General features: G+C 36.3%; 1 protein-coding gene across 1 annotated transcript in view; it reads right to left on the bottom strand.

Moving 5' to 3' along the window:
• LUZP2 (leucine zipper protein 2) overlaps positions 1-21,428 on the bottom strand; it is a 220,442-nt gene that overhangs the window by 24,894 nt on the left and 174,120 nt on the right. The window contains exon 11 of the mRNA XM_075501426.1: positions 18,809-18,973. Coding sequence (XP_075357541.1) covers positions 18,809-18,973 — 165 coding nt within the window. The remainder of the gene's footprint in view (positions 1-18,808; positions 18,974-21,428) is intronic.

Below are 21,428 nucleotides of genomic sequence, written 5' to 3'. Positions count from 1 at the left end.
CTTCAGTGGAAGCTGAGCAGGCCTAGTGCCTTACAAAAAAGGGTGGCATTCCTATAAGATGTCCCTTGCCTCTTTTTTTTTTAATCCCCAAATGCAGCCTTTTTCTATGACCTTTCTGTTCTGAGATTTCCCTTAGATTCATTTCTTATTCTGTCACAGATTTTTAAATAAAATGTTTGTGTAGTACTACAGGATTTCAGTCCTGAGTGCAGATCTCATGGCACGACAGTTAGGTCACTGGGTTGCCATTAAGTTATGCTGCAGACATTTTTATAATTCATCTGATAGTGTGTTGTTAAGGTCCACAGACAGCCTTTGCATAAATATCTCAAGAGAATTGGATCCTAAACCCCTTATTTATATCATTTAGGCGTGTGTATGTCGCTGGATATATTTAAGAGCATAAAAATATCATTGCTAAACTGCTTTCAAGGTACTTTATTGCACCCAGTACACCTAAACCTACATTTCCTAGATAAAAGGAAAAGTAGAACAACCTCTAAAACGGCCAAGGAAAGAATTACATTTGTTACTGAAGGCTCTATGTAGCTGGCCTAGATATATGACTGAACTTGTCACGTAACATATCAAGACGTTCTTGAATTAGTGTGCTGCTAAAGGAGTTAGTAATAGACTTCTGGCATCTGTATCATTAATCATTTGTATTTCAATTATAAAGTTTCAATTTGTTGTTTCTCTAAGTCAAGCAAAAGAATTGGGGGCAACTTGAGAAATAACGGGGTTTGGACATAGTAAAAGCTATATCTACTTTTCATATCCCGTCATTATTCAAAGGATCAGTTCTGTGGAATATTATCTATGCCACAGACCTGATACAAAGCACTTAGATATCAATATTTTTGTAATAATTTTTTAAAAGGTAGGATTAGCTCTACTACGTTTTGCTGTCTTATATGAACAAAAGTGTTCTTCAAATCTTATTTCCGAGTACATTTTTGAAATCCAAGAAAGAGAGAATAAACTTCAGCGTGACTTTCAGGGTCTTCTGTGACTGGCAATGTATTACATGAACTTTATTTCCAGGAGATCTTTCTAAGTATAAACAACAGATTTTAAAGTGTTTTTCCCCGGCGCACCTTGAAGGTAACAGTCCTGAGTATGTACCTTGAGACTGCAGAGTCCCCTCCAGCTCTTCTCAGTACAGCCAGAACACTGTTTCTGGATATTATACTTTCTACCTACTTGCACTGTCACCTGCAAAGACCGACCCAGATTCGTAAGCAATTTAGCAGTTAGAGTAGCTGAAGGATTACAGAGAGATACAGAGCACTATCTGACTTACGCAAATCAGAGCCTTAGGGGAGCTGAAAATTCATCACCTAGATAGTGTTGCTCATTAAAAACCAAAAACAAACAACCCCCCACCCCAAAACCCAAACCACCCCCCTCAAATCCAGAAATTAAGGACAAGATGTCAGAAAGCATATAAGGAAAAAGGCAACGAGTGGAATATTAAAAAAAAAAAAAAAAAGGAGGCATTAGAGACAAATGATAAGTAAAAAAGAGCAAACGTATTTTGATAATGTGTCTGCATGTCACTAACGAGAGCAGATAGAGTTATTTGCATGAGATTGTCTCCATCTCATCTCCCTATTTTTAATTCTTTCTTGTCACATCATAAATTGAAACTTATTTGGAACAATGAAAAAGTGTGGATCTGATAACAAACAGCATGCTCAAAATAGGCCTCCTACCATGTTTTGCAGTAGACAGTGCCCCTTATTTCATAGATGAGAAAACAGAAGTACCGCATGGCAAACTGCAGGATCACTTAATTAGTGGAAATAATAGGAATAGAACTTTGTTTCACACTGCATTTTACACGGCTTGCCCCACACAGGGACAATAAGTGAAATAGCAGACCATCAAAATTAAGAATATTTTGGTAAAATACAGAAATAATTCCATCTCCAAACAAATACAAGTATTCTTTTAGGCCCTAAACATGTGCAGTGAGTGAATACACTTTAGGCTTCCTGAGACTTCACATGCATTTAAAATATGGAGATGGGAACAGATATAAATCAGGGTGGCAAGTAAACTGCAGTTTATGTTCTGCATAGGAGTATCGAAACTTTAGAAATATGCTATATTAAAAGGTTAAAAAATTAAAAATACCCACCTGCAGAGCACAGGTCGTACATCATTTGTACAAGTGCTACACTGCATAGCAGGGTGAGCCGGGACTTTCATTTGTATTATGTTTAAGATATCTACCACATCAATATTCCACATTTCACTAGAGCTCCTAGCGCTTTGAGAAAAAAAAAAAAAATAAAACCACCAAAACTTCTTCAGTAAATAATATATAAATTTTAATCTCTAAATGATGTATCTGGAGATAAGCCGGGTTTTTTAATGTCTTCCTAACAGAGATTTAGGCTTGCTTGCTGTGATTGGAGATCTCAGATCAGCATGTGTGATATAGTACACTGAATATACTGTCAATATCTAGGCACAACGTTATTGTTTGAGGACGAAGGCTTGGTCCCCTTGACCAAGTTTAATTGCTTTTGGAACTTATGTAACCACTCTACTGCCTTTCAACAGAAGTTTTATGCAAGTCGGTAACTTTATTTTGCAGATTTCTTCAAACAAAAGCTAGCTGATGTGTTTCTGCTATTTTTGGCTCTGAATTCATTCAGACAATTTTATGCAACTCTACTGAGGCTAGTCTAATCTTCAAGTCATGCATTTGAGATGATGTTTTTTCACTTTTTTCTCCCACCTAGGTTAGACATTAACCTTTTCTTTCTGTCTTTGCAGATCTCTTGGCCACTGCTCTGCCACATCGTGACAGAAACACGAAGGAAGATGAACCATGGAATCACCAAATCGCATATATTTTTTTCAAACGTCTCATAATTTGGAACTACAGCTGTGCTAAACTTCGTGATGGTCCAAACTATGATATTACATTCACAACTGGAAATTGAGAGGAAGGCGGTTGGTTCCCTCAAGGTTAACATTTGCACAACTGAGCTCAAGTTCTAGCCCAAGTACTGAGCTAGAAGTACTCCGGCTCAGAGTACTTCTCTGTACCCTGGCATCTGTAATTTATTGGATAGCAGATGATGCTGACATGTAAATAATTAATTTGTAAGGTACTCTATAGTCACTGTATCATCCTCCGTGCCTTTGGTATTCATTCAATAGTACAGCAAATTCAAATGAATAAACAACAGAAAACAATTGACTAAACTCTGCAAAAACTGATGCGTGTGACATGCTACTAAATATACTAAATATCTCCTTTAAAATTTTCAAAGGGAAACAACAGCAGCTATAAAGTCATCTTAAGTACAGACAAATCAAGGGTTGCTGCTTCTGTACCCACGCTTTCAGCTGATCAGTGTCAGAAATGTAATCGTTTTTCCACGCTGTTCCCAGCGAGACCTGAACCTGTACAATTACTTGAGAGCTGGAAGAATCGTGGTATTCTGACTCGGATCCTTAATATTAATAAAGAAATAACCTGTCACCTAAACAGAGGAATATTGATATGAATCAGCATAGATATTGATACAGATCAGCTGAGAAGCTGGACACTGTTTCTGTAAGATGTGCTATCAAGAAAGGACTATGTTCGAGGACTGTGCAGTTCTAATGCATCTTCAGAATGAGTCTAAAATCAGAAAATTATCCAAAACCACAATATAAGACCCAATCAATTGTAGCTATTCTAAAACAACTGGAAATCTCAGTGGATTTTTAAAATAAAGGAATAAAATGTCAGAAAGGTAAAACTTCCGCGTGGATAAAACACACCCATAGTTTTGATTGTGTATAAGACGCTTCCAAATGCTGTCAGGCTGTTTCTGGTTTTAGTGTAAATCATTTGAGGAATCCCTTACGTTCGAAGAGCTGTGGAGTACATGGAAAAGAAACATCGCAAATTGTGTTCTCAACAAGAAAAAAAAAAAATCCGGAGGGCTGTAATCAATTTTTAACAGGTTTCCTCAGTATATAATGAGCACAAGGTCAAGACCTAGAATTCTAAAAACATATAATAGTCGTATATAACCTTCCTCCATGGGAAAACTTGTGAGTGAAGAGTAGCATTCTCAAAGTTTAAGAATAGGTATGGTGGATTTTGGTTACGCTTCTTTTAGTAGGGAAAGCGTTTATAGATGTATATGGATGTGCTGCAAAACATCAGAATCCTGTGTTGTGGAGCTAGATTTAATCCAAAAGGTTTTCTTATTTCTTCATACTGGTGCTGTACACCCTAAGACACAAAATACAGAGGGGCACTGGTTAAAGAAACCGCATCGGAAAGGTACGTGACAGCACACGTAAGTGTCTTCTTCAGCGCTTCTCCATGAATATCCTGCCAATATTTGACAGAATAAAACTGCTAAATGTAAGGAAGGACTACCTTCAATTTTTATTCTCCTACCTTCGTAAGAACAGGGGGGAGCAGGCTTCCTTCGGTTTTTGGCCCTCCCTTAGAAGCACTGAACGGCAGGAGCAAGGACACCACTTGCAGCACAAGGCGCAAGGAGAGAACAGCTCTTTTCTCTCTACAGGTAATACACCCGTGCTGGACCAGGGACAGCTTCGGCCAAGTTGTCAGCTACTACAAGTGCGCTGCCTTACAATCAGCAAGGATTTACTCCTTGTCCTATTCACATTTCTGCAGCGATGAGGTATTCCATAGCCCCCCATTGATCGTTTCATGTGCAAAATAGTTTACAAATAAGAAACCAAAGCTTTCATATCAGCCTTCTTGTGAATCATGCACAACGCTTACCCATCTGAATTCAAAGGCATCCTTAAAGCTGAAAGACTAAAAGGTTTCTATCCCAGTGTTAAACTATCAAGATTATTTCACTTCTTTCCACACTCCTACATGGTTTTGGTTTTTTTTTTTTTTTTTTTTTTTACTTTCCTGAATCTCCTATCCCTTTGTTTAGATTTGGGGATGTGTCAGATGAAATGCAATCTGCTCATCTGTTTGTATTTATCACTTTTTTTGTTGTGACTAGACTAGACTATCTGCTCAATACAAATGTAGATTTTCTTCAGGTAACTGAATAAATTTGAGCAATTGCCTGTGTAAGCAATCCCATTCCCATCTGCAAATACATTTTATTACTCTTCTGTGTTGGATTCATCGAGCAGCTAACAGAATTCTGACCGAAAGATGAGGCATGTCTAACATTCATCGATTAAAACAGTGAGTGTTAGTAACAATGACCAAATAAATTTTCCTCACATTAACTTTTTCTGCCAGATAAGCTATGAACAAAAACCTCATGACAAGTTTGTTGGCAGTGGGACAAACAGATTTTCTTTGTGCTGTGCGTTAATCACCAATGTTGCTTACTGTATAGGCACAGAAGAGCCTGCTTGTATACAAGCACAGAGGAATGGATTGTGAATTTTCAGTAGTCATTGAAAGGTAGGCTATTTGATCAGGAAAGAGAAAATAATATAAAATCACTACAGATAAATGCATATAGTAATCAACTTATCTCTGTATAAACACACATATAACTGTTGGTATTTTCATTCTAATTGTACTTCATTGGTGACGGAACAGGGTAACTCGATGAATAGACAATCTTTACTTTGGACCAAGAATATGACCTTGCAATACAAAAATAGAGAATAAGCAGTCTGTTCAAAGCCCAAATAATTTCAGTTTAACCTAGTGGTTCATATTTCAATTACAGATGTTTCTTCACGGCAGAACGTGTGACAAGAAATTGTAGTAGAAATCCTATATTTTCAAGAATAAACAGGAAAAAATATGATAAATACTTCTGGACTTCATATCGGGAGATACAGTATAGGAGACGTGATAAATAAAAAGTTCAAATAAGTAAACGAGCCCATACTTCATGCACTTAAAGTAACCTCACTGTAAAATAGAGTAAAGAAACTAAAGGTATTAGGCAAAAATCTTTTAAGTACTCCACAAATGTTTAGAGATGGGGACGGGTGTAGCAGTCGTAGATGCACTTTGCAGCTGTATTTTTATTTGAGTTCTTTAAAGAGAGTAGAAGCACTAACAACAACGTTGGCAATACCAGGGGTGGAGGAAGCGATGGCAAATATAGCGGGGGAAATAGAGGCAAAAGATGTTATACTGTTGTTTTTTGCATTATAACTCCCAGGTCTGCTTGATACAAGTGTGCTGGTATCAAAGAATGTGCATTTTAGAAATGCATCGAGTTTTTTATTGCACTGTTTAATTAAAATATAAGGAAGCTTTCCTATCTAAAAGCAATTCATCCCTTGATTGCCTGTGAGCTATTTGGTTGTACTTACAAGCAGAGTTTATCACCTGCTCCTGGCAAATGGGGCCGTATGTCCCTCACAGGTCTGCTGATATCACGAACAATCATCTACATTCCTGTTGAGAGCTTTTCTAATCAAGTAACTAACTATTGGAGAAATCTAAAATAGTCCTTAAAACCAAACCAAAACAAAAAACACCAAAAAAAACCCCAAAACCAAGAAACAGCAAAAGCCACAGAACCTCCCTGCAAAACAAGGAGGATGAGAAAATACCGAGCGGCATGTCGCTGGGGTTAGACAGAATTTGCTTTAAACCAGCTTGGCTGCTAGTTCTCCTTCTTCAGCTGTTTCTGCTGTCTTTTCCTTTTCTATAGCTGAAGCTGGACTGCTCTGGATTCTCAGGACAGCTAAATTAAAGACAGCTGGGGTTATTGTTTGTATTGTTGTATGGGAACATAAATTTATGAAGAGAAAAATAAAAACTGTAAGCTCCTTATTATTCTCTAGAGTTACGCCAGTGTACTAAGAATTATACGTTTCAGTCCCCTTCTACTCAATATTTGAAGGGTACTAAAACCGCAGAAAATGCATTCCTGCTAGAATGCCATCACATATTTCCAAACTGACTGGTACACGGTCATGTTAGTATTATGATGCCTGAATAAACAGCACAGTAGTACTTGTACATAAATTCAGCCATGACAAATGCCATTATCTGCAGCTTACAGCACTTCTCTTCTGGAGGCTAAGTGTATTTTCTGACAAATTATAAATACCTGAGATGTATAGTTGTATTCCCATAAATACAAAGTGTTTGTAAAGCCATTCTACAAAATACACATAATCACCTAGTCCTCCTAGGACCCTTTGCATTAAGTGATTGGTGAAATATTAAGCAGGTAGTCGTCATTATAAAATCTGAAATTAAAGGAGAAAATGAAATAAAAAATAGGACCATAATTAGAAGAGCTTAAGTTTTAACACCTCTACCTTTCAGGGTTTTCCACAATTTTTGATCCTATGCCTAATGATTCCTATGGGAAATAATTGAGAATAATGAAAGGTAGTCTAAACCCAAATTTCATCAAGATAGTGGCAATCTTCATAATAAAGAACAGGCAGGACTTACAAGGGAGAGAGGCAGCTATTGGACATACTGTTTACTAATGCGTGAATTTGTTTCCACATCATTACTTTAATCACACTTTTTCCTAGTAACTTTTGACTCAGTAGTATGTCACGTGCTTATCGGTGTCCCTTTTCTTCATCCTTGTGGGCCGTTGCCTGGATTACATGCCAATACGTAATTTGCCAGGGCTGCACTGGAGGTGGTTGTGATACACTGGCTTGACAGGGAAAGATATTTCCATGCAGGCTCTTAAAAGTACAAAATGCATCAGTCCATGAGTTTGGAAAGAGCTTAACTCACATTAGCCCAATTTAAATAATAAATAATAATGGCCTGGACAGCAAAGTCCTAGAGCCTCAGGTGGCATTTTCCTCAGTGCAGTAGAATGCTTCTAGGAGCACTCAGCAATGATGATACAATCTGTCAGATGCTAAATTATTGTGTAATGAAATTTACTGCCCTGGTCTAAATTTTGTCTGTTCAGCTCTTCTATCTAATATCTAAACCCCAAAATACGCTTAAGGGTAATAGAGAATAAGGGGTGGTTATAATTCTGCCCAGCTGAACTCGATTACAGAGGGAGAGTCACCTAGTCTTTTTCTTCTAAGGAATGTTCACGTCAGAACAGGCAGAATCTGGACTTCAGTTATGCTGGATCACAACATGCAAGCTAGGAAAGAAGGTCTGAGTTATGCGTTTATAACTCTTTTTTGCTGAATTTCTGGTACTGAGGATGTGGATGAAAGCATTATTAAGGAGTTTTTATACAAGTGGTAAACCGGTAAAATAAAATTTTCAAGGTATACATCAAAATTTACACAAGAAAAAGAAAACACATATACACAAGAAAGAAAAAAGAAAAAAATATACACTAGAAAACCTTTGTGGCAAATATGATGCCAGGTGAGACTAGATGTCCACAAGAGTTTCTTCTGTCATTAGAGTGTGTGACGATATAATAAATTCACAGTGTAAAGCAACTTTCACTGATGTCAAAATATTACTCCAACATGCTGTCAGAGACTGGGGGTAGACAGCAGAAGTCTGTTTTTTGAGTGGCCTAGTTACTTGTAAGCACTTATGTCTAATGCCAGAATGCAATTAGCTCACTTGATATGGATCATTTCACTTCAAATTTCTTCTAATAACCATTCGTTCAGCAGTAACTCTAGATGTCTATTGTAAGTGTATCTGTAGCTAAAACAATAAGAAAAGGAAATAGAATTAATTAGGTTTGAAAACCAGATGTTTTTGTTGGATCATCATACATATAATAAGTATTATTAGAGAAAAAACTTGTTAATATGTTTATACAAGTCAAGTACCTATATTACATTATATCTAAACCTATAATTTCACATTCCCTTAATAATAGCTAAATTTTACCATCATTTTTTCTTATAGAGCAGGCAAGTCTGACTACCTAACATTTTGTAGTATGCAAAGTTCAAGGATGGCTAGAGAAATGGGTATATACTCAAGGGTACAACTACATGTACAAATACACTTTCTACTTCGTGTATAAATACACCTTCTACTTCTCTTCATTTTTCTACCATTTCTAAAGTTTTAAAACAAGCTATCCTTCACTGCAGAGAAGAAAATATCAAAATTTTCTTTTATAAAACCATTAAGATACTTAAGCATCTTAAGGTGGGTGTTTTTTTGATGTTGTAATACTTAAACTGAAACAACCAAATAAACACATTCCTTCAATAAGAGTCTTGATTTTCTACAGCCATCACAAAGGAAAAAGCAATTAGCTGTGGGATAACGAACATTGTATAAGACTTCTTACACGTCAGAGCAGCAATAACACACACAGTCAGAATATGCTTTATAGGCAATTACAGTCTTCCCAGATGAAAAAAGCAGCTACTGAAGTTACAGTCACAGACATCAAATCTGTATTTCAGGAAGGCAAAACCAAAGGTGCCCAACCCCCGAAGAGTTACAGACCCCAGGAGGACCAACTCGGTGAGGCTGGAACCCTTCGGAACCACGAGGTGAGTTTCATAAACGAGGTCACTTGGAGAAATGCTTTTCCTTTGGAGACTTTGACTTTTTTTCCCCCAATCATGCCTTACAAGAGGCTTTCTTACTGATTTAAGAAAAGGTAGGAATCCTGGTACAGGAAGCTTTTCCAAAATAAACTCTGTTTGCTTCCAATTGTCTGTTTCTTTAAGTCCCTTTTTATAAAGACAGTTCTTATAAAAACCGCCCTGACAGTACGATTACCATCATGACCACAGTTCCATCAACAAAGGACTATTATTTTTCAAAAGTATGAGAAAATAGGATTCCATAAATAATCCCTAAACTATTTAGTAATAAAATCAAAATATTTAGTAATAAAAACATTCAATAGTCATTTATTATATGACTCCATTTTTCACCACTTCAAACATTCATTTTAAGCACCATGCATTTAACTTTTAAGGATTTGAACAAATATAGGCTTGATACTAAAAGGTTTTTTGTTTTAAGTGAATGTCTGCTTTTCCATTATATGAAAGCACATTCCTTCAGATTGTTACTTTCTCATTGACAATAAAATAACATTTTATTTATTTTTTTATTTTACATTTTATTTATTATTATTTTAACATAAAATAATAAATGTAGAATAAGGGGGAGCTTAACATTTCTGGAAGATGATGAGACTTCAGGTGTAGGCCAGTAGGTGATTTCTTAAATTGCTCAAGACTAAATTGAACTTGAATGCCTTGGGTTTATCACCAGTCTATTTTGCATTTCTTACGCTTTATGATTCAATGCAATGTTTTTAATCAAATTGCTAGAAAGTCCTATTAATGGCCAAAATGCCCGGAATCATTTGCCCAAACGTTTTCTTTGTGAATATTTTCCAAATCACGTCTTTGCTCAAACCAAAGAAAAAGATCACTTAGCTATCTCTAATGTTTCCCACTTGGCTCCATATACACATATCAAGTGAAACTTTGTAACAGTAGATTAATAATACATATTGTATACACGATACCTGCATTAACAATTTTCAAATAAATCTTTAATATATCCTGGGTAGCAAAATTCCCTTGGGAGTATTTTCACAATTACATTCAAGTTTGTAAGCCACTTAAAATGATTAATTAGATCCTCTGCACATTTCATGTCTTCTTTTACACGTAACATCAGTAGAAAAATGTGCTAATACTAACAAATCTTAAAACCGGTTTACTAATGTGCAACTGCAAAGGCACATAAATTCAGTTTCATTTTCATTGCTCACAGACATATTTTTTAACAGACCATGTAACAAACACGTCAGCTAGGAAAGTCACAAGATAGGACAACGCGTTACTGTTTTTCTGTTAAATGCAACTTTAACGAAAATTAGAAATACTATACATTTCCCCAATCGTCTCCACTGTCACCGGGGCGGGGAGAGAGAGAAACATTTAAAAAAACATGACTTGATACGAGTAGGTGAGGAAAGAGATCTCTAAAATAATATCTGAAAAGGAATTAAGGGGATCTTCCCTTTCTCCCTTTTGATAGAGAGAAAGACAAGTGAGCTTGTCCGGAGAGCTGCTGAACGTCACAGCAAGCCCGAGACTGCTCTAGTACAGGCGCCTGGTTTTAGACTGAAGGAGAATTTCAGAAGATGGATGCGAGCTGTCCGTGCTAATCCCCAGGTTCACACGAGACCATTAGCCATACCTAACAGTCCAGAGTTTTGATGTTATTTAAAACATCCCTTAAGAAATTTAAATTTTATATACTCACATCCCTTTTCAACCACTGTCAAGCAGTAACCCACAGTATTTTTGAGACATATTATGTACTAGATTGTGGGAGACTTTATAGAAACATCTGATAAGTAAAGACATTAAGTAAAAAAGAGGATATTTGGAGTGAGACTTCGGAGTATTTTTCGTATGCAGGCAAATTGACCTGCAGTTAACAGCCACCCAAGTGCAGTAATAAATGGTTACCGGTTACCTCTTCAGCCCATTAGCCCATTGCTAATTTCAGAGTTGAACCCTGGGGTAATGGGCCAGTCCAGCTACTTATAATCTGTAACGAAGAGGAATGAGGTCAAATAGTTAATGAAATGAAGGCAATTATAAAGATCATGTCACTAAAACTTGAAGGAGAATGATACTGGTTTTGGGTTATGGACTAAATAAGAGATGCCAGGTGCTTTTTTTCCAATTTCCCTTGATTGTACTCAGCTGAAAAAAAACCCTCTGAAACTAATTTACTCTCAAGATAATGTGCTAATAATGAAGACTTCTTTAAAGTAAGTAATAAAAGCAAAGGGCTTCAGCTTTCAATTTAATGATCTCTGGTGTTAAACGTTTTCCAGCATGTAATAAAATTTTATTAAAAATTAGTCACTGAAGAAAAAGAGCTGTAGAAAAAGTTCTGTGGAAGCTTTCTGAGCCAACAGCAAAAACATACTCAATCTGAAGTAAACTTGGAAATAAAAGATATGAGGAAGACTTGCCATACTCTTATGAATCATCATTAACAATAATACAAGACTATGGTTGGCATCTAGTTGATCATAATGAGAATAAAATTCTATAAGCCCAAAGAGAGCTATAAAAAGCAGAACGGGAGAGACTTACATGAAGAAATAGGTCATGCTAGTCATGCTTCTGCAATTAAATTACCTTTTATCTTTTTAAAAACAAATTTCTTACTACATTAGCCTTACAGATACTCATAGTACCTGAGATTTCTATGGTACGTACCTTAGAAGGAGGCACATATTCCTTACTCTCTTTGAAATTAAATTCTAAAACAATGGATAGTGTCATTTTTCAATGCGATTTTATTCTCCTAATGTTTATGCATTAGGAAAGGGTTATATGATTGTATGTCATTACCGCGTATTACAAAACATGGCTGAATCTGCATTTAGTAATTGCCTTTTTCTTTTTTTAATTACGGTTTTCCAATCCCCGTGCTGAATGCAATGATCTACAGGTCACTGAAACTGCAGGTGTCAGTGATATCTCATTAACTCTGGCAGAAGCAAAGTCTGAGGCAACAAAAGTAGAAAAGCACTGAGGTACCACAGAGGCCGACTTCCTAAGGCTCTAATGGAGCACAAATCTATTCACTGCCCTCAACGCTCTTGCTGTTTACTTATAGCTGACCACGGATATTATATTTTTTGCCTTTAGGGTCAACCTCTGTTTCTTCTGATAAAGTTATGAGGATACATGGTATTTTTTTTTCCTCATTTGTGAGCATACAATTAATTTCCAAATAAATCTGAGCACACCATGCTATATCTATATTGGTTTGTCTTATCCTGGAGCTCAATTAAATAAAAATTTTGCTCTGTGTGTTTTTCAATTACGTAGAATTTTCATTTACCATAGCAGCCAACAAAACAGGATTAATTTTTGTTTAAAACCCATCATTGTTTCAAGTCTAACCTTATATTTTACGATCTTTTAGAAACAGACCCTTTCACGAAGCTGCCTCAGACAACACTGGACCCACTGCTCTCTGAGATCTGAATGCTTATTTTATAGGAAAAGAACTAGCCTAATGAGATTTATTATTCTTAAGTTTAAGGAAGGAATAAATGTCAGAAGGGAATACTTAGCAGACAGAATGAGAGAATAATGCTGAAAAGTAGTAAGTTAGGAGAAAAGATGAAGAGTTTTTAGCAACAAAGAACAGGAGAATGAAAGCAGGGAAAGAGGAAAAAATCTGACTACCGGAGCCTTTCCCTATCCTCATGGTCTGAAATACCAGACAAATGCAGAGAATGATTCAGGCAACAGCGAGGAAGTACGCAGCCATGGAACACTGGAAAAGAATAGTCACAAATATTTTACATTTTAAAGCTTTGGTTTTCCAAATCCACAAAACAGAGACTATGTTACCAAAAGGCGTATATATATTGTGAATTTCAGATATCCAGTTGATTTCACTAACATCTTTTTAAATTCAGCCTAGCATCTTTTATTTTTCAGAAGTCCATCTGCCCATCTTTCAGTCTCTGGAGTGGGGTTATTACACACAAGATTTGGGGTGCTTTCTGACATAATGCCATAATGTCAGCCTGAAATGTAATGCCTAAAGAGAAATAACTTCCAAGCTATGTTTTCAGCATGTTGTACAGAGGTCACCCTGAGTAAAGATAATCAGACACATTAGAAAAGCTTTCAGCATCTTAATCTTTCCTATAAGGACAAAAATAAGTCCATAATTATATTTGTGTTGTTTCATAGGTTCTTGAGCAAAGAATTTGCAATTGCTCTGTTCCAAGGGTCAGAACCTTCATTTATACTGGAATATTATGATAAATTATATGAACAGTAATAGCTCTGATTTTAGAAAACAGAAATTATTTCCTTAAGTAATTTGTTCTGATTTAGGTTTCTTTCTTGACCTACAAAGGGAGAGAGATAAGATGATACATTGCTACATTCAGCTGATTAATTTTTCATTAATCTGAAGCTATTCTGTTAGTTTTCTAGGATCTACAAAAACACTCTTAAGACGGTTAAAAAAAAACTTTGTTCAGTCTTCATAAATATGGATTGGGTCCACCCTACACATTCTAAACATTTCTTCATTCCTTCAAAGTGTGTATATATATTTTGAAGACATGTACACATATAACTATAATGTTTTTCAAATTTCTAGTCAATTATATAATTATAATATCCTACAGTATTATCAGTAATATGATAATTGTCTAACTAATATTTAGTACAAATAATTAAGTATTATATTATTATTTTACATAAATATTTATATCAAACATTTCTACTTTTGTAGAATGAAATGGATAAGGTCTAGAGCCCAAGAAATATTCTGGCTTCCTAGATAAATCATAGATCCTTTACAAATAGGTTTTTAAAACAACTTCAAAACCCCTGATTAAATTAGTGAAGAAGCTAAGACTCTTGACACTATGATCATCTTATTTTTTCAGCAGCCTTGCTCTGTGTCTGCAGTAGATGCTCAATATCTGTGCACTCAGACTAACTGTGAGCTTAAATTTAACCTAAATGTATTATTTCTGTACCAACACAGAAAACTTAGCCTCTTAATTTCCTACATGGCTATTTCAAAATGCTTTTCAGAGTCTACTTTGTTTCTTGACCAGCTTTCCAGACTTGTACCTTCTTTGAACAGTCTCACAAGCTCTCCTCATTCCTGCTCCAACAAAAACACTTTCTTGGGCTTAATAAAGATATAAAGTTCCCCAGGCTTACTTTCATGGGGAATGAATGAAGTACTTATTTCCAAATAAAAGCAGGGTGGCCCACAGTACTTTAACTTTTCTGAATTTTTACACTGATCAATATACTCTGGAGTCCACAATATTCACAATATATGTGAGGCAGAGGCAATGGCTCCTTGCAGCAGTTTTTACCACAGAAGTGATGCATTTCAGTGAGATCTTTTAAAAATGGAGTGGCAGTTCCCCTTTCAGTCTGTACTGTACGTTGCTACAGAAGGATAGTGCCCATTCTAGTTCACCCTGTATTTCCTCCATCAAGGCTAGGACACTGAAGTGGCATTCATAGCTGGTCTTTCCACCTATGCTATGTACAATATGGGAGGGGCTGTTATTCTTCACAGTTTGAAAGGCATGTGTATTTCCACTCTTAAAATAGTGCAGTTCACAAAATACACAAAAACCACAGGGCATTTATAATGAAGGAATTCATTTGGGGAATACGTGAAACAATGTTTTTGCGTTAGGCAAAACCACTCTAGAATCAACTAGTCGCTATTATTCTGGTTCCTGTGTCACTGTATTCCCCGTCATTTGTGTATTCAACCTCACTATTGGAAATAGACTTTTCTTCCGTTTCACTTCTGATTTTGGTTTGCCATTAATTTTCCACAGTGTTACTAAAGCTCATTTTGTTGCAAATGGAGCACAGGTATCTTTACAGTGCACAGCCAAAGATATTTGAATGATAGCTATTATTACAAATTTTTTTTTTTTTTTTTACAAGGTATAACGTTAACCTTTTCCAGAAAGAGGAATTAAAACAAATGGAGTAAGAATGCATCCCACCTACTAACTCCATATAAATTCACGGAGTTGTTGCGCCGAACACAGTGAGTGCAGAAAGTGCCTCCATAGGAAGTCAGTAGCAGTGCTCTGACTCCCGGCCTATACCAACCCACATTTCCCACAGCAGGTAGCCCAGTAAACGTTATAGTTTCCATCCATTAGCAACACTCTTTAAGTACCCAGGTCCTTAGGCACTCGTCTGGAGATTAAAAAGGAAAGCAGAGCTTCAGTCCTCCTCCTTTCTCTTCATTTTCCTCTTTCCTCATCACCTCTGTAATGGGAATGAGGCAAGGAAATTGCTACAACAGCCAGATCCGACAACTCTCAACTAGTTTGGAAGCATTTTCCACGGGCAGAACACAGGATGGTTATTGCTGCGACATTACAGTGCAAAAGAAACTATATAATAAAAATAATTGTCAACAATCCAGAAAATTAAAGACCTCATAGTTCAGGATTAACGATCAGCCTTCTGGTTATGCTTGGTTTTAGCTGTTAGTGTCATTAAACTTGTACGCACAGAGCCCTAAATCCATTTGTAACGGTCAAGGCTTTCAGCACCAGTATCGGTGCTATGACAGGTACATGACAGGTAAAATAGTTTTGCTCTGAAATATTAGTGCCAATTCAAATGGTAAATTCTGTATTTTACATTCTTGTACGTTGTAAATATTAACTCATTTAAGACATGTCACAAAACACACCTCGGACTGATACTGCTTTTAATCACTGTAAGGGAACTTTTTCTATGATTTAAACGTAAGAACTCCCCGTTACTACCCACTCTTCCAAATTACAGCGCTATCCAGAACAACAACTTTTTTGTACTGATTCTGGCACTTCTATGCATGATTTGCACTGATTTTTTTAAACCTGATTTATGCTTCTTTACATCACATTCTCTAGAAAGACCAAAATACCTCACTAGGAAATAAATTTTTTAAATGAACCATCCTATAGAAATTTGGCAATTTGCTTTCCTAATTATCCTTTCTACACCATGTTTTTGTGTTAAATCTAATCTCTAACAAGCACTCGGGTATTATGGTTACCAATTATGAATACAAATATACAGCCTACTTATTTGTACCCTTTTTTTTAAGCAGGGAGCACCCCAGTCCCAGGGATGATTGTCCCCAAGTGATACAGGTACCATACGCCATATGACGTACCCTTCAATGGATTTAAAATAAGCTTGACATTTTTAGAAAGCAATTTTTAGGCTGGATGAGAATATCTTTGAAGTAAGATATTTACCAGAGAAATCATCATTTCTTTCATGAAGGTGAAACTGCTGCTTATCAGACATGACAAGATGCATAACTGCTGCTCAGCTGAAGTTCCCATTTTTACATACGAAAACATATTTAAGTAATCACACACATTTATATTCTAAAAAATACTAAACCGCTATATCAAAATGTTTACGCAAATCTAATTTAAAAAAAAAGCAAGCTATACATCTGTAGTTAGAGTTAGTTGGTTTGTAAGAGGAAGAAAAAGCCAAGGAAAAGATAAGTAAGAATGGATGTCATTATTAAAAAAAGCCTTCTATAACACAGCTCAAGTGCAGAGGGTATAATTCTGGACTGACTATGATTCTTTGACAACCTATTTCACAGTAGCAGATTTCAGTGGTTTTATAATCACAGATAATGCACAGATTTATAATAATGAGGTGTCAATGTGTGGAAGAACAGGATTGCAGACCATTATTTTCTCAGACATTTTCATGGCATATGCCAGCGCAGAGAAATGTGAGCGATGTCTATTAAAGAGGCAGCATAACTTATTCCAGCACTTTTGGATACAGAGGACTAAATGCTGGTTCTCAAAAGACCGGAGCGCGGAAATACCGATACATTTTACAAACAGGAACATTAAACACAAAATCTATATAATCACAGAAAAAAGAAGGAAGAGTATTCTCTGTTTCAGTCAAATATCAAAAATCTAATTCTAATCTCTACGCTATATTCGCATTTCCTTCGTCGCACTACAGTAACCCCAGTAAAACCAAGGAGGCCTCAAATGCTTCAAACCTCTGACCCTATACCAATCCTAAACACAGGCACAGTGGCTTGTTGGGCCCTATCCTTCAGCACACCAATGCTCTCATGGCAGAGGCACAAACACTTCCAACCTCGAGAGAAGGACAGTAAGAACAAGATAGACGATTCTACAGCCACATTAATTGGGAAAAACGTGCTCCTGAGATCCCAGAGTGACGCTCAGTCTGCATGACCTACAAAAGAAGAGTCCACTCTCCTGCAGAACACAGAGCCAGTGATCTTAATCTAAATGAGCACTAACATCCCCATGTGCTGCTATTAATTAATACAGTGCTTTGTTTCCAGAGGTAGTAATTTTTGGGAATGAAGGTTTCTTCCTATAAAACAGTTATTAAGGAACCGACAATCATTATTGTAAGAGTAGCAATGTGAGATCCAGTTTTATAATTATAATCTGCTTTCTGAAATTATATTTCAATTTTAATTACATACAGAAAGATTACTAATTTTTGACTTCAGCCTCTGTACTAATAGTGAATATCAACAGCTGCCGTATAAAAATTACAAACTGCCTATGAGTTAGCAATTCCTATTTATGTTTCAGGAAAGAGTTTTGGAATTTAAAGAGGACGTTAATGTGTCCTTCAGTCATTCTTTTGTAAAACTTCCTTTTTAATTGAAATCACAGATTTCTTCTAGATGTATTGAATCAGTTGCATACATGAGCAAAATGCAACCCTGGAGATGAAAATTAGCAGGACAGTTGTTAAACACTGTAAATCTTGACTGTATTAAAATGCTTGAATCTGTTGAATCAGAACACTTTTCATCACATTTTTTTTCTCATGCTTTCTCCTAAACTGCCCTTCCCACCTTGCATGGTTGGAGTATTCCCTATGGCCTATTATCAATTCTACAGATCCCTTTTGGCAAATTTGATTTGGGTGTCCCAGACTATTTTGTGGTTTTATATCAGTCTTTTTCACTAAAAAACCACGATAAGCAAAAACTGCCTTACTGTTTAGTGCTGTATTGCCACAAACTCGCTATCAGTGCCTGACAGGTAAATAATCCTATGAATTAGCATCCTCACTTATTTTAGATGCAAATCCATCTTCCTTGTAGATTTGCTATGCAGACACAGTCCATTTAGCAAGTGATAGACAAAATTTTGTTCCTCAGCAAAAAAAGTAGCTGCTTCCCAACTTTCAAAAAAGTTTACTGACATCAGAAACAGGCTTAGAATTACCCTCAAAATTCATCCTAATCTTTCAATGAATTTAAAATCCTCCTTAGTTCTAGTTTGATGCTCTTACGGGACAAACTTTCAAAGATGTTTTAAAAAAAAAAAAAAAAACGAGAGAGAAACCATACCTTGGTGCTTGTCACTTGAAATGGAACTTTTGAGCCCTTTGTAACTGGGGAAGTCAGCTTCTCAGCTGGTTTTGAAGGGATTAGATTCGTAGCGGGAGGCTGATTGCGCAGAACGGAAGACAGGCATAGCTGCACGGTCTCCTTCAGAGCCTTCAGCTGTGACTCCTGGGGAAAATAAGAAATCATCAGTTCTCTAAGATGTGTTATTATGAACAGAACTGCTTGCTTTCTCTCTCTGCATTAAACCACACGTTTATGAGCAGCTGCTGTTTTTTCTTACTAATGGAAGAAATTAAGGCTGTTTAAAGCAGCTTTTTTATATGATTAGGTTACTGTGCATTACACACCAAACTGCCTAGAAAGTCATTGCACTCTTCCCTTTCCTCCATGCAGTTTTATCCACATTGATTATTGCAAATAATTATTACATATTATTTTATCTCAAAAGAAACAAAAATACAGTACAGCGTCCAGACTTCTACATATAATAGTTAGGGAGAAGTAGAAGTTCACAAGCATTGCAGAGACACAGACTTAGCATGGAATTTTGTTTATAACGTTCAGAATAATTAGTGTATTTCCACAGGTTATAAAGATTGATTTTAATCCAACAGAAAGATGACTTCCCTCATGAACATACATGTGCATATTATGCTGTTGCACTTTATAGTAAATAAATCATAGGTCTTTCTATCTGTTAAGAATATGATTGTCCAGATCCATTACTGTCCATCAAGCTGAACTAAAACTTTTAAGTGGTGAAGTGCTTGCAACTCCAGCAACTCGGAACACTGCTACGTTACTCACAGAAATACAGATGGATGTATTAATGAAAATAGCAGTCTGTCATTGAAATAAGCTGAGACAGTAAGAACAGCGAGATAAGTATGGCACTGAGGAAATCTCGTTTTAAATCTTTGCTCCATCACAAGTCACTTAGAGTCAAATGTTAGATATCGAGGTAACTTCCTTACACTCATTTCAGGTCGAGTTCGGCAGCATTTGGCCTTAAAAAAAATCTTGCTCTTATTCTTTATGTTAAGAATGTGCCTATAAATACAGGCTACATCAGCATATTTTGACCTTTAAAGATTTTTTTTGAAGATACATAAATGAAGGATTGTGAGGTATACCATGGCAAAAGTTGATGGAAAATATACGTATATGTAACGTATTACACACTACATACTACGTATGTGAAATTATATATGTGGTATAAAAATATTTCACAGTTATATGAATCCTAAGCAATGGCATTCGGTATACACCACCTTATTTTAGTTTATTTGCTGAACAAGTGTTTTTTAGAACCTGACAAATATTCCATGTTTTACATCAGATGATAAACTTCCACTGAACTGGAACCAGGGAATCTATCTCATAACTGGGAAAATCTGAGTGTTTCTTTAAAAATAAATAAACAAAACCAGTTAGTAGGGTACATTTCAATGGTAGGATCAAAGACAACCATAAAAAGACTATTAATGCACAGCACAATAAGGAAAATCAAAGGAATAGGAGATGGAATGGAGTTTGGTTTGTTTGCAAACAGAGAAAATTCAATGTCTTTCTCTTAAGATGTGTGCAGTGAAGAGGAATGCTAGATTATCATCAAAGAGGACAGCACTTTGTATGAATAACTACTTATTAAAATGTATGAACCTCGAGTCAGACTGATATGTCACTGACCTAATGGCAGTGTAAAAGGGAAAGGATTACTTTATCCATCTGACTTGGGGATCTTTTAATTTCTAATTGACAACAGAAGATCTTAGCATACTTCTTTTCATGTAATATGTCTTTTCCCCTACCTTTTCAAGAAGTGACAGCACAGAGAACTTAAATCACCATTTGACATAGTCAAAACAAGCTCAGACACCAAACTGGCAGAGGTAGCAGACTGTCTAATTTTGCTTGAAGCTATGGACCCAGCCATTATAGCACCGTATGACCCTAGTGCTCCCTGCAAATCACACTGATCTGAAACCACACTCGTCCCGTCTGGAAATCCCTCTAGATAATTTCTCATCCTCTCATCTCCCACCTCTGCCATCCAGTGCTTGTTCTGCCTTGGCTACAGCCAGCCATTTTGCCATTCCAAAGGTAAAAGCGGAATAGGTTATTTTGTTTTCATGCTGTGGCTAGCAAAATTCAATTTTGACTTTACTGGTAGGAGACGCATAAATGGGCAGCATGAGAGTACAACTTAAGGAACCACTATTGGGATCAGGGATGCAGTTTGACCAAGTTCTCGATAACCTTGCATAGATGTGATTGTGGTCAAAATAGGCCGCTTGCTGGTCAAAATACTGCCAACATATGACGCATGTCTTCAGATTTCCCAGATCTGTTTATACTCTTGTCATGTGGTTGGATTCAATGTAGAATAATTTGGGCTGTGATAATGCAAAATTTGTCAGTCTTCCAAGGGTCCATCACGGGAACTAGAAAAGTGCTGTAGCGTGAACACACTTCTGAGAGACACTAAGTCCACTGTCAGCACAAACTAATATTTAATAGAACATTCTGATACCCTCCCAAAAGAAAAATACCAAGTAATGCCTATTTATAGACACAGTTTGAGGTTCGATCACTCAATTATTCATTTCTAATGCAGCTC

Source organism: Mycteria americana, chromosome 5, assembly GCF_035582795.1.
Source record: "Mycteria americana isolate JAX WOST 10 ecotype Jacksonville Zoo and Gardens chromosome 5, USCA_MyAme_1.0, whole genome shotgun sequence".
NCBI classification, from domain to species: domain Eukaryota; kingdom Metazoa; phylum Chordata; class Aves; order Ciconiiformes; family Ciconiidae; genus Mycteria; species Mycteria americana.
The sequence above is the reverse complement of the archived record's forward strand: the minus strand, read 5'-3'. Positions and strand labels throughout refer to the sequence as shown.